The 15,455-nt window shown below is 35.9% G+C and overlaps 1 protein-coding gene across 1 annotated transcript in view; it reads left to right on the top strand.

Annotated features, from left to right (window-relative positions):
- KIAA1549L (KIAA1549 like) overlaps positions 1–15,455 on the top strand; it is a gene marked incomplete at its 5' end in the record, with an annotated part of 179,326 nt that overhangs the window by 148,153 nt on the left and 15,718 nt on the right. The window contains 4 exons of the mRNA XM_081329331.1: positions 2,188–2,317; positions 10,175–10,525; positions 12,702–12,799; positions 14,209–14,357. Coding sequence (XP_081185457.1) covers positions 2,188–2,317; positions 10,175–10,525; positions 12,702–12,799; positions 14,209–14,357 — 728 coding nt within the window. The remainder of the gene's footprint in view (positions 1–2,187; positions 2,318–10,174; positions 10,526–12,701; positions 12,800–14,208; positions 14,358–15,455) is intronic.

Below are 15,455 nucleotides of genomic sequence, written 5' to 3' on the forward strand. Positions count from 1 at the left end.
AATTCTACATTAAAGATGTCCGGATATCCTATGTTAATCTTCAACTCTGGTGTGGACTGGAAATCATGTCTTCCATTTTGAACTTAACCTCTGGGTTTCTATTATGTTCCATATTATTCACAATTTGACTATATTTTTTAATTAAATCCCACATTTGACACAATCAAATAAAATTTCATCAGGTTCAGTAATTTGTAAACTTAAGAAAGCTTCTTCTGAGAATCTCTGACACACAAAAATGCTATGTTGGAAGATAATCACTCTGTATTCTTCCTTTTGATTATGGCTAAGTTGGTTCAGTTAACCTCATTCTTTTGTAGGTATCTTGCCTAATTTTCTTGAAATCAGCTAAAAATTGCAAATGAAATAGAGCTATTTATTTGGATATGTTACTTCTGATCCAACCAATTCTCAAATGTTTCACATTTACTTAAGAACTTTAATGGCTTCTAAAAACCTTCCTCTAAAATATAAAAGGTAATGAGAATGTGAGCAAATGAATAAAATATAAAGTGTATATGAATATAAGCACATATGAAGAATGGTTGCAGGAGCTGGGTACGTCTAGTCTAATGAAAAGAAGAACTGGGGAGACATGATAGCAGTGTTCCAATACCTCAGGAGTTGCTATAAGGATAAGGGGGGTCAAGCTATTTTCCAAAGCACCAGAAGGCAAGATAAGAAACAATGGATGGAGAGAAGCAATCTAGAACTAAGGAGAAATTTGCTAATAGTGAGAACAGTCAACCAGTGGAATGGCTTGCCTTCAGTAGTTGTGGGTGACCCATTACTGGAGGCTTTCAAGAAGAGACTGGACAGCCATTTGTCTGAAATGGTATAGAGCAGGGGTCAGCAACCTGAAACAGTGAAAGAGCCACTCGGAACCGGTTCCCTCACAAAAGGAAAAACTGGGAGCCGCAAAAACTGTGTGCGCATGTGCGCATGCGCAGAACAGGGTTTGACTGAAGAGTGGAGCCAAGGCGAGATATGCACCTACCGTGCATATTTGAATTGATTGGTTGAACATTTTTAGTCCTACTTTTTTTTTTTTGGACTGCACATGGCAGAGGACTGGGAGCCGCAGGAGATGGCTGAAAGAGCCGCATGCGGCTCCGGAGCCGCGGGTTGCAGACCTGTGGTATAGAGGCTCCTGCTTGGGCAGGGGGTTGGACTAGTTGACCTCCAAGGTCCCTTCCAATTCTTATTCTGTGTTCTGCGTTCACATATTTTGCTGTTTCAAGTGTGGAAGAAGGACATACAATCAAATTCAATCGAAAATCAGAGAAATGCCTTAGAGAAGAACGTACAGTCAGTGAAGGTTGTACAATCTGTTATATATAATCTGTTAAATTCTAATATATGATGTTTATGGTATTCAGGAGTCATTTTGTTACAATGAAATTCATTAATGAGCTTCAGTTTTTTCATTTACACAATTTTAAAAACATTGTTGATATTGAATACTTTGTTATGGTTACTGTGTAACAGAAAATAAACTGAAATCAGTTTGTGGGTCTCACTATCAATTAGCAAATCTGATAGGCATGGAGATAAAGCACAGTTCAAATTTTCTATTGTTTATTGAATTAATATTTATCAGATGCCAATTTAATTTGGATTGTGGGTAGTATCCAACATTGTTTGAATGGATTTTCACTCAAAAGGTGATCACTTGCTCTCTGTTCTCTTGCAACTTCTAAGATCTACCCGAGGAAGTCTAAAATGCTCTAGAGTGGTAGACTCCATTCCACCAGTAAATGGACATGATAAAATCCAATCCTTTATACAATATTTGGCTTTAGACTAGAAATTTGGATTGAGTTGTCACTTAGCTGAATAGTCGGCTAATTTAATTTAAAGATTGTTGAGTTAATCCATCATTATTACCTTCTGCGAATGTAGATATAGATGGTTATGTCAGTTTAAAATTGTAGATTTGTATACAGATATTCACAAGGCAATATCCAGTTTACATCTAGGTTTCTACCATCACAAATAATGCATAATTCGATTCAAAGATTGCTTAGACAAAGCTGTACATTTTGAATTGATGCATATAAGATGAAAGAATTAAAATACGACATGCCAATAATAAATGCTCATAAATCAGTATAGGCTAAATATCAGAACGATCTATTAATGTTTTATCCTATTTTATTCACGTGTAAATATTTCCTTTTTCTATAGGCAACAAACAAAGACTTCAGTTTACCGAAGCAGACAGTCTTTGAACAGTCCTAGTCCAGGAGAAACTGAAATGGATCTTCTAGTTACACGTGAAAGACAGAGACGTGGTATCCGCAATAGTGGATATGACGTAAGTGTATGGAGACTGCATTTGTTGAGCATATTGCAATGTTAATAAATTGATTTAGAAGAATTACAATACACATTAAGTTTATCTTAGCAAAATTATGTATCTACATATTTGCAGCTTTGAGTCCGCATTGGGAATCAATATTTTGCAAAAGGTTTGTAAAATCAGCCCCTGAAATCAGGTTGAATTTTAGATGTTCATTTTTATGGATTTAGAAGATTTATCAATTCCCCCCCCCCCCCAAAATTTAAACTGATCATGGATAACGTTTATTTTTTATTTTATTTTTATTTTAATTCCATTTATATCCCGCCCTTCTCCGAAGACTCAGGGCGGCTTACAAGCTTAGCAGTAGCCTTCATTCTATGTATATGCCTGCTTATTAGGGCTTTCGCGCCCCCCCCCCCAAGCGGCATTATTACAAAGTCAGCTTATTGCCCCCAACAATCTGGATCCTCATTTTACCTACCTCGGAAGGATGGAAGGCTGAGTCAACCTTGAGCCTGGTGGGACTTGAACCTGTACTAATTGCAGGCAGCTGGTGTTACTTAAGGAGGCATTAGCCCACTGCTCCACCAAGGCTCTTTTTCACAGAATAATTGTGAATTGTTACTTTTACCATCTGTCGGGATAATGTAAATTTAAATAAAAGTCAAAAGTCAAGAACATTGAAATATTTGTCCTGGACCTAAGAAGCTACTTCCCAAGAATCTCAATTTGCTTACCTAGTTTCTTTTGATTAAGTTGCTAAAACTTTAGACAGCCTTCCCCAGTCTGGTGATTTAAAATGAATTGGATTATAACAGGTCTGCATGACATATGGGCTGCAGTCTGCATGTGGCCTGCCAAGTAACCTTGTGCAGCCAGCCAGCATTTTTTGAATGCTCAACAAATGCTAAGTATACCATTTATTTGGATGTGAACCTTACTGTGTGTCTTGTATATTCTGAAACATTCCCCCCCAAATATATATATATATATCTGATGAAATTGTGAGCTCTTGCTAAAATAGACTATAATGAGAGAAAAAAAATAAAACTGCTAACTTACTGGGGTGAAAAATCTCCCTAGTGAAAAACAGATTTTTAAGAACATAAACACTGAAATTGAGATTGTTCTTGAAATGAGCTTTAACGTTGCAAGAGAAATAATTGTTGGTGGGAAATGTTTTACAGAAGGCAGATTTTTAAAGCTGTATATAAAGGTTGTGCCCAATTTTTGCACAGAAAAGAAAGCAATATTTGAGTGCAGCATTTTGTTAATATAAAAGATGAAGTAACAAAGTTTCTTGAAAATAAATTAGAAAATTTAAACAGCCTGAAAATGAATAGTGGAACTATAATATCTTTTTATTTTGCAATATCACAACTCATGTAAATAATCTGAATCTTCCCAGTTTCAAGGAAAAGATCAACTAATCTTTAAAAATCAATAAAAGCATTAAAATGAAATTATGGTACATCTTTTGAAGGGACAACTCCAAGAAAGCAGAACTGGGTCAGTTTCTTATTTGTACTTAGCATATTTCTTATCAGGTGCACTGAGTTAGGAAAAAATAAATAAAGAGAGCATGTTAGCCTTCTGATTGAGGAATTCCATGAAACATTTGCTTTGACCAAAGAAGAAAAGGCTCAGTTAAATATGATTGAAAATCCATTTTTTTGTAAATCCAGAAGAAATATCCCTAGATTTCCAAATAGAAATAATCGAGTTGCAATGTTCAGGTGCTTACAAATCAAAATTTAAGGGAAACAAATGTTTAGAAAAGGAAAAATTTAGAAAGCTCACTGAAACTCAGCAAACTTTTGTATTTTTGGAAATGTATGTATATGCAAACAAATCTTTGCAAAACAGTTTGAGGATATTGACTTCTCATTTAACCCAGTAAAAAAGTGTTGTTGAAAAAGGATGCAATATATTGCATTTATTTATTCATGTTTTTTGTACTATACACATAGTATCATAGTCTTCATATTTTCTAGTAATAACCTAATTTACCCCAGACTGTTCCTTTGTGGACTGTGGTTATTTAAATGTATCAGTGTTATCCTTTCCTCTGTTTGATTTGGCTGGATTAAAAGTTTTCCTCACATTCTACTTCTGGTAGTCATTGTGGCCAGGACATTAGAAGCCTAGAGTAACACAGAGCCTGATGTTAGACAAGCTGCATTACAGATTTACAGACTAAATCTCACATTCTTACATAACGGTAGTTCACTGTCCCAGATATTTGTTCTTTCTTATAATAGATATATAGACTAAATGGATGCATCTATACTTTGCTATATAAATAATTTATGTCTTAAGTCTCTAGATACCAACTTAAGTTGCACTGTGGTTTAATTCTTCATTTAATGGGTGACCAAAATTCTTTCAGTTATATTCCTAACTATTTGACAGGTGATTTTGATTGATTTATTATGTATTATCAAGCTGTTTTTTACTCCTAGTGACCACCTAAATAGATTTTCTCTGTGATGAGCTATCCCTAACCTTTTCCCGTTCTTCCAGTGGAGCACTCATTGTCACTGTAATTGAGTCCATTCACCTTGCTGCTGGCTATCCTTTTTTTTTTCCTTCAACCTTTCCCAGCATTGCAGCGTTTTCCAGAGAGCTGGGTCTTTATATAATGCAGGCTGTCCGCAAGTTACAACACTTCACTTAGCAACAGTTCAAAATTATGACACCCCCAAAGTACTTAAGACAGTTCCTGAAGTTACGAATGATGCAGCACCATGGCAGTCATTCACCTGTACGACTGACTGCTGAGACACTGCAACATTCCCCCTGCCTATTCCCACCCCCACAGGGACCTGCCCTGTTATGACAGCCACCAGTTTCTCCACCCCCCACCCCAAAGGCTCACTTACCTTTTGAAGATCCAGAGTTCCAGAACAGATTAACCACTCCTTCTCTCTCTTCAAGCGAGCTGTCTCACTTGCAAGGGTTGCATGGCACAGCAGGGCTGTTTCTTTGCCTGCTCCTGGCACTCCAAAAGGGGAGCAGTGAGAGTAGAGGCTAAACGGGATGAGCATGTCCTGCCCAGCTTCACCAACTCACTCAGGCTGCCTGCACAGGACACCTGATCTGCTTTTGGAGCTCTGAGCAGGCTTGGTGAGTCTGAAGGAGCATGAAACCGCACTCCCAAAGGCTTCTCCGTGCCAAAAGCTTTTGACAAGAGATGGAAGGCTTTAAGCAGTGCGTGATTGCTCCCCCAAAGCCTTCCGTCCCTTTGCAAAAGCTTTTGGCCCAAAGAAACCTTTGGGGATGCAGTCTTGTGCTCCTTCAGACTCACTGAGGCTGCCCTGTGCTCCAAAAGTGGATTGGATGTCCTGCACAGGCATCCTCAGTGAGTCAGTGAAGCTAAACAGGACAGGGGACGCTTGTTCCGCTCTGCCTCTGCTCTCATTGCTCTGCTTTTGGAGCACTAAAAAGGTAAAGGTTCCCCCGCACATGCGTGCTAGTCGTTTCCAACTCTAGGGGCTGGTGCTCATCTCCTTTTCAAAGCCGAAGAGCCAGCGCTTGTCCGAGGACGTCTCCATGGTCATGACTAGACGCCAAAGGCGCACGGAACGCTGTTACCTTCCCACTGTAGCGGTCCCTATTTTTCTACTTGCATTTTTACGTGCTTTCGAACTGCTAGGATGGCAGAAGCTGGGACGAGTAACAGGCGCTCACTCTGTTACGCGGCACTCGGGATTCGACCCGCCAAACTGCTGACCTTCTGATCGACAAGCTCAGCGTCCTAACCCACTGAGCCACCGCGTCCCTTTTGGAGCACTAGGAACAGACAAATAAACAGTGGCAGAGAGATTGGAGGGTAGACAGCTCACTTGATTTCCACAGTGCCTGTGGAGACCCAGTGGGGCAGGATGGGGGGGGAAAGCATTAGATACCTCAGTAGGTCCGGGGAGGCCTTGGGTGGTTGGAAGCACTAGGCTCCCCCATGGTCTTCCCCACCCAGAGATACCTCATGTGCACTTGACGATCGGAGCATTCGATTAGAAGAGGGAGGGATCACGTTCATTTAATGTGATCCAATTAACGAATCTTCAAGTTAAAAATGTAATTGGCAGGCTCTATTATACTTTCGTAACTCGAGAATTACCTGTATGTCCAAAGTAGGATAATTTCTGCCTTGAGTGAGAACTCTGAGTTAATTTGTATGGTAATCCACTGATTTATTTTCTTGACTGTTCATAGTATTCTCAGGGATCTTCTCCATCACCAAAGTTTAAAGGAGTCATACTCTTCCTATCCTTCTTCTTTAGAGGATTGTTTGAATTAGCGTTTCTTAAACACTGGACTCTTAGGATCTGTGAAATCAATATGTTGAAAAATAATATAATATTAAAATCTCATCAAACAATCATGAGACATAACAACAACAATCATAATAAATAGACCTTGGAGGTCATCTAGTCCAACCCCCTGGTCAGGCAGGAAACCCTATACCATTTCAGACAAATGGCTGTCCAATCTCTTCTTAAAGACTTCCAGTGTTGGAGCATTCACCACTTCTGGAGGCAGGTTGTTCCACTGGTTAATTGTTCTCACTGTCAGGAAATTTCTCCTTAGTTCTAGGTTGATTCTCTTCTTGATTAGCTTCCATCTGTTGCTTCTTGTCCTGCCTTTGGAGAATAGCTTGACTCCCTCTTCTTTGTGGCAGCCCCTGAGATATTGGAACACTGCAACAAAGATGATTAGGGGACTGCAGGCTAAAACATATAAGGAAGAGTTGATGGAATTGGGTATGTCTAGTTACTAGACATACCCAATTCCATCAACTCTTCCTTATATGTTTTAGCCTGCAGTCCCCTAATCATCTTTGTTGCACATGATAGGTGCAGTGAATGCATCACATTTACTTTTTAATAGAATAAATGTTGAGAAATAGAACCCATACAAACAAAAGCTCTTTTCCCTGGTCCATAATTTTTAAAAGAGAAAAAAAATTTAAGAAACACTCATCTAAATTATGGAGAGGTTTGAGGGAAAGACAATAGAAAATGGGAGCAAGTTATTCAACACCAGAATTCTTACTATATTACAGTATATAATGGCTTTCATCACAAATTTTCATAAGTAAACTGGTATGAAACTATTAAAAATTTATTTTATCAGTGAGACCAGAATGTAAAGCCCCAATCAGCTATAGTATTCAAAATTGCTATGCCCTAGTGCCTAGTCCCATGCAATAGTAAAATATCTTTTTCTTTGCATTGCCTTTTCTTTTTAAATATACAATGAAATTCCATTTTAATGGATTAATTGTAATAATGTCTATTAAATAAGGAAGCATATCATCACAGTGTTTTATGTTATTTTCATAACATTATTATTAAAATAATGCAAAATATTACAATTGAGTAATGACGACATTATGTAAAAGCCATAAATTGGCACAATAGATACGATTTGCACCATCCACTAGCGATGCTAGTACATAAATCATCAGGGAAATTTGGTCCACGTGCACGGTCCATTTCATGCAAGGTCCATTTATTTTGATCCAGTAAATCAAATTTTACTATAGTGTAAGCACTGCTACACGATCTAATGGAAATAAAGTTAATTAAGCATTTTGTTTACTATAGAAGGAAATCTAGGATTTTTTCTTCTTCTCCAGTTTGGAATTGTCATGATCAGATATGTATTTGGAACTATGCCAAGAAGTCAAACCATGGATTTATTTAGTTGTTATCAGCTTTCACCAGCCAGTTTCTTCAGTGTGGGCTGATTTATATTTGGTTTTTGCCTTTTACATTGTGTACCTTGATCACATTTCTCTGATTTCCAGAACCCAAGTACAAAAAAATAAAATAAAAATTGCAGTACTTATGAAGTAATAAATAATCTTGCTGTCTGTTGAAGTATAGTGATTCTTTCCTATATTTGTCAAGATTCAGGAAACTGAAACATCATCTGTGAAAGGATTGTCTGTGTTTTCACATTATCTGTCACAGTACATAAATCATAATATGAAATACATTTAGGTTCATAGTGTGCTGTGCTTTATTGCAGCAGCAATGTAAAGGAACAATCTATGGTATGAGATAAAGCTGGCTTTGCTGTAGTTATTCATGCATCGTATTTCCCTGACTGCAATATCCCCTTATGTGTGTTTTGCTTTGCAATTGGATCATTCTGTATTTTTGTGACATTATTTTTATAAAGTCAAATTTTAAAGTCTTAGGGGCACTTGTTAGTCGCCTGCTTCATTTCTGTTATGTTTATTTTCTGTACCTCTCTATTTTCTTTTTACTGTAGGATAGGATATAGTGATTGTGGTACAGAAATAGTGACTAGACCACAATTACCAAATCATCTTCATCACTGGAAAGACATAAATCCACAACACATTGGTCTAAACCAATTACTAAAAAATCATTACAAGTACAGATCAGTTAAGTTCTAGATGCAGTTTGATCAATTTAACACAAAACAAATAAATGTGTCTTCCACCAGCAACAGCATGGAAGCTCTGTGGGCTTTTGAGGCCTCTTAAGGCTCCAGTAATCCTATTTGCTTTTTATGTTAATCTATTTATGCCTACAAAGAGGATCCTACAAAGTAGTTAATATCACCTATTTATTTGTCTTTTAAAAAGTGTAGTTTATTTTTTAACTCTTCTAGAATTCCTGCTTTGATCTGGTAGGAAAAGACTCATTATCTTTAATGATTTAGGGAATAATATGGGCGAGAGTAGGAACTCCGTTTAATATACTAATTGTATACACCTTGCTTGTAAAATACAAAGGACAAAAAATGAAACTAAGTAATCTAATGAGAGTGGGGGCAAGAGGGTTTGTGCATGTATGTAGGAAATTAGTACACCTAGGAGAAGAGAATTAGGAAAATTAAATCTAAAAGAAGGCAAAGGTAAACCACTTCTGTGTTACTGCCAAGAAATTTGAATGAAACATTAAATTCCAATTGGTTTCAAGATGATGAGACCATCCAAGCTGAAAGCACTTGTCTAGTAATTAGATAAGAATATCAGACTTTTAAGATATTTTATTCAGTTTTGCTGTTTATTGACTTTTGTATATTAATGTTAGTTGATTTGAACTTTCTTTTTAAAGAGAAAAATGGAATATAAACATGAAATGATATAATTTGTTGATAGATTAAGAGAAAGCTGAGTTTAGCTGAAAGCTGAAAAAATACAGATGTTTTAAATATTTAAGTTACATCTATGAATTTGTTGACAATACTTGTGACTCGATGTAGAGAATATTAAGGCATAAAATAGGTACTTTTATAGGTACTTGTAACATTTGTAATCTTTATAGGATATAGATTTCTTAAGCAGCTAGAAATTCATTGAAATCAAAACTAGATAGCTATTCTCTTTTTATTTCAATACAAAACATTCTTAGTTATTAATATAAAATAGTTAATAACAGCCTACATTCATTTTATAATTTCTTCTCTAAAGCAAATGGTGAATAACAATGACTGTGGCATTTATAAAAATGTAAAAGAGACTTACTAAAACTAGGGCAATGTAAGTTCTATGCTTGAATGGAAATATGAACCTGATCCAACTCCTTATCACTTCTCTAATTAAATGGTTATAATGAGTGTGGAGGGGGATTAAGAACTGCATAGAAAGAATGAACGCAAGCTTGGGATCTCTTGTACCTGTTGAATTCTATGCTTCCTTGAGATGCTGTACTAGTGTTTTTCTAATGCAGGACATAGCTTTTTTTCTACTATCTATTAAATAACTAACCTCATAAAAGGGATTTAAGATGATGAGTGAACATATCTGCTCATTGTACGTATGTATGAACACCATCATAAAAAGTGATTGCAACAATCTCCATTAAATACTTATATTTTATCCAACAGACTGAGCCTGAAATGATAGAAGAAACAAATATTGACCGTGTCAATGAATCTCGAAATTATACCAGAGCCCATCAAGCAAAAGGCCATTCAGAGACTTCAACTCTGAGTTCTCAGCCCTCTATTGATGAAGTTAGGCAACAGATGCACATGTTACTAGAGGAAGCCTTTAGTTTGGCTTCAGCAGGTCATGGAGGACAGAACAGGCAACAAGACACTTACAATTCTGCACAGAATTTGCCATATTCTGAAGTTGTGACCAGTGCTCCTGGCACCATGTCTCGGCCTAGAGGTGGAATACAGTGGGTGCCAACATATAGACCAGAAGTGTATCAGTACAGTTTACCACGACCTGTAAGTGACCAGTTACATATGATACATAAAGAGCTATCGTGAGCTTGTTTCATATGTTTTCAAGGAAAATCCTTTTGTGTTGGTTGAATATGTGTCCATTTCACTGCAGAACCTTCATATATACCATACAGTGTTTTACATGCATTTTAAGAAGCTTGTCTATAAAATCACATTGTATATTTCATGTGAGGTTACACGTGTGATCTTGAAGTTACATATTAGTGTAAGATGAATTACCAAACTAGACAATTAACCTGGTACGAGGTAATAGCATAAATGCAGTAAAAGTAAACAGCATTTTTCAAGGTATAGAACATATTGGAAGTTATATGCTTCCTTTCATTCTACTGGTTCCTATAACTGAGACTAGAGTATCAGTAAGCCTGAGCTAGAGGGAGCAAGAGGGATAGACTGACAGATTCATTCATAAAAACATTTTGCAGTATTAAATGCATGGAGTGGGTTCGTGAATATGTACTACCAGAAAAAAACCCAGAGACAAAATACTTCATGTTAAACCAGCACTATGAAAATAAAACAGGTAGAATTTATGCCTTGCAGTATGCTTTGCACTCAAGGACTTGAGATACATATTCTATTATATGTTAAATTATGTTCAATAAAATATTGTCTTATGAGTAGAACCATAAAATATTTTAATTATGCATTTGAAAACAGTTACATTGTCTTTCTCCTTCATTCAGAAAACAAAAAGAGATCATCCTGCCATTAATTTATGCCATTAAGTTCCCTTACGATACTGAGAAAATACAAGTTATTTGTTCAAATGTGTGGGATGTGGGTTGGGATGCAAATGATCAGAATTTTTTTTTTTAAAAAAGACAAGAATATTACAAACTAGTGTTTTCTTTGTGATTTTGTATGTGTGAAGCACTTTCAGTATTGTTGTATAGCATAAATTCTAAGGCTCATTAATCCTGAATCATTAGCAACCAAGACATAGATACGCAATTTGAAACTAGATCTTTTCTTTTTCTGACAAAGGAAGAATGAGAAACACTTCAGTGTATCTGTTGAAAACTAGGTTGTGAAATTGTAAAATGAACAAAGTTTTGCCAGTTGGTTTAAGAAAAAAAACCTTATTGTTCATATCCTAACAGATAATATTACTGTTTTATGAAAAGACATAAATGCTAAGATCTATGATAAAATATGGCACAAAAATATAGATGTATATAGATTTACATAATTTCAAGGCCAGGTATATAACTAAGTGGAACTCTCAGTCTGTCCAAACCAAAATCACTCTTAGTTACCTTAATGGGTTATTATTTTTCAGAAATATAAAAGTAGCATTGCTGATGCTACTTCATTTTATCAGGTTTGTTAAATATATTAGAATCAGCAATCTGTCAGATGACTTGACATTACTCAATGAGATATCAATATTCTACTTCTACTTACCATTGATTTAATCTATTCATGTATTATTTTCAGGTACTAGTTATTAGGCAACATGATTTTAAACTTGCTTACTGGACAGTTCAACTTACATCCATACCACAATTTATTCTCATATCAGCGTATGCTTGCAATGGAAAAATAAATATTTATTGTGATCTCTTGTTTCTTCAATTAGAGAAACTTGTACAAAAAACTATTCACCAAAAATATTAAATGAATAAATATTAAGAATATTTATGGTGTAAAATTTGATGTAAAAGAAACGGAAGTGCAAAAGAGGAGTACATACTCATTTCATCTGAGTTGCCATGAGCAATTTAAAGCAAATATAACTTACTCATAATATTTCATGGGTTTTCCCCAAGTAATATAACTTAATTTGAGATTTAACTTTTGACAAATAAGGAGAATGAAAATGGGGTTTTTTCCTCCCAGATGGAACTATAATTTATTTTTATATTTGCTAAATGTTCTTATCTTGAAAAAAAAGATTGACTCTTGGTAAAATGATTATAAATATAATATTCTACAAAATTAATAAGTGAGAACTTTCAAGCACATTGAAAGGCTTACTTTTTAATAATTTGAAGACAGCCCTTCATATTAGGCTTTTAAGACCACTACCTCTGAATAGAGTATGCTGTTGTGGGGTTCAATCAGACATATTTCTTCTATAATGCAGAGAAAGACAATCTAGTGTTATCTTAATAATTGAATTTTTTTTGAAGAAAGCTCCCTGATTTCTTCCCAGGCATACAGATTTTCTCCACTCCCGGAAATGGTGATGGGTTCTCCACCTCCTCCTGTGCCTCCCAGAACAGGACCTGTTGCTATAACGTCTCTTAGGAGGTACTATAGATATTTCTACTTTTCTCAGTAATTAATGCTGAAGCTCAGCTACACTACTGCTAACCTAGCTCCTTATATTTAACGTATGCTTTTGAAATTCAATCAAATGGTATAATTTCAGGTATTATGTTATGATTGAATATTTTAAAATTGTATATCTATGTTTGGATACAAACTTTTTAGATATGTAAAAATATGCAAAAGCTATTCTCTAGTATTGTCTGAACCATGATTTAAATCCTCGATTACAAAGATATAATCTCAGGGTTATACTGTCTTATAAAATAATTGAATAATTAATAGAACACCCTGTTTTCTTCTGAAATAACCAAACAGGCAGCACAAGATCAGTGGACGATTTGATATTTTTGAGAGGGGGGGGGTGGCACTCAAGAAAAATGTAGAACATTTTTACTATAATATTACTTATGTAAATTGTGTAATCATAATAAATGTAGACAGGTTTTAACATACTGTTAACATACGTTAAATATTTAGTGCACAATTATCTGTTCATTTTGATGGTGGATAGTGCCTTTTAAATTTTATATTCTCAGATTAACTTAATAATGCATGTCATGCAGGAATAGCTGATTGCTGTTGTGGTTCAGTCTTACAAAATCACTTGGTCTGACAAACAGTGCTTTTTTTTTAAAACCACTTTGGAATATACTGCAAAGCCACCACATAGTATGAATGATGTATTTTCACAGTGCATTGGTATAAGAATACAGAAGTAGCTGAGCTGTCCTCATTGGCTGTCAGTGATGTCATAACAGTTGTGCAAAACTATCAATGAGCACTGGCAGCCAGCCTCATCATTCACTGTCAGACAGAACGAAAATAAAAGTAAATTTAGCATACATCTGGCAAATATCTAATAAAAGGTATGTCATTATTAACATTCATGTTTTTAAATGTTATTGTAATTAGAATTGTTTACACCAGTATAAAAAGGTAAAGGTAAAGGTTCCCCCGCACATGCGTGCTAGTCGTTTCCGACTCTAGGGGCCGGTGCTCATCTCCGTTTCATAGCCGAAGAGCCAGTATACACCAGTATAGGTAGATTTAAAGCCTCACTAATTGGCATTTACATTACTAATTGGCATTTACATTACCATATCAAAAAGCAGGACAGGATAAAAGATATATAAATTATTACCTAAAGCAAACGGTGGTCAGCAAAGCTGATATGATGAGCTATTATTGAGAAATGTCAAAATGACAATAGTTTATCTTCTTTCACAAACTCTTGAAGCAATACAGCTGCTCTGGATAAAATGGTTCTGCTTTTTGATAATTTACTTCAAAGAGCTGAAATGTGCTGCTCCAGATTCAATGGGTTCTAGACTTTGATCAAAGTATATTTGGCTTTGATATGACTAATGTTTCCAATATGTATTGTACAGGTCAACTTCCGATATTGGCAGCAAGACAAGAGTATCAGAGTCCAGTGGGACTGAACAGATACAGCCACATGATCATGTCCCTTTTGTCCCAGTATCAAAAGCCCCAGTAACTGTGGCTCCATTGGATCAATCAGCTTTGAATTACTCAGGTGAAAAACGCATGCGGTACAAACAGAGACCACATCTAAGTCTATATGGCATAGAGACAAGTGTATGAGATCTAACAAATACCCTTGTTTAAAACTGTGTTAATGGTACTCTCGAAGGCTTGAGGAGGAGGATTGATAAAAGGATCCCCACACACACCTTCATTTATCACATGAAGTATATTTCTAACATATAGGGGAGAAAGGACATGGTCTCTCTATTTGAAGCACCTGGAATTAGCATCTTTCTAAGACAGGACCTTGGAACTGCTACTGTGTTATAGGACAGAAAACAGATGGCCATGCAACGTAGTCTTTTTTTTCCCTTGCAGTGATTACTTTTGAGCTGAATGCATGTGTGTAGATTCAAAGGCTAGGTACTTTTTAGAAAAAGCTAGGGGAAATTGCTGTTCTCAGCATAGTGTATTGAAGCCAATCTGAACTGACGGTAAATGTTATGTGGCTGTTTCATTGTGTTTACAGCTCCCAAGCTCTCTGTCCTTGGAAAGTGTTCAGAAGTGAATTCGGTCATGGTATCCCAACTGGTAATCAAAAAATTTCCAGTATGGCAAATCTAATCAGATGAACTCCATTTGTCATTAATAAACTGAATATGATTATATATATATATATACAAGGATATATGCCAGAAGGAGCTTCAGCAGATGATATTAACACATGAAACTTCCTCATGTTGAGTTAAATCAGTTCATCTAGTCTACTTTCTTCAGGTATGATTGGCACCAGCTCTCCAGGATTTCAGGCATCTTTTTTCATACTGCCTGAGACCCTTTTAATTGAAGGCAGTGACGATTGACCCTGAAACCTTATACATGCAAAGGGAAAGTAGTTATATTATTATTTTCAGAAGACTTTGGGAGAGTGAGATTAGTGGTTGTATTCTACCACTGAGTGTAGCTCAAGACATTTCTTTGATTCAGTAGAATTATAAACTAACTGATCTAAATAATGCTTACGTTAAAAACAGAGCAAAAGACTGCACTCTGTCAGATATTTTGGATTTATACATCCTAAATGTTTGTATATGCCTATGTTTGAATGAGTTGGGAGTATATCTTGTTTTACATTGTAAAGTTGGTC

Source organism: Vipera berus, assembly GCF_964194415.1.
Source record: "Vipera berus genome assembly, chromosome: 1".
Classification (NCBI taxonomy): domain Eukaryota; kingdom Metazoa; phylum Chordata; class Lepidosauria; order Squamata; family Viperidae; genus Vipera; species Vipera berus.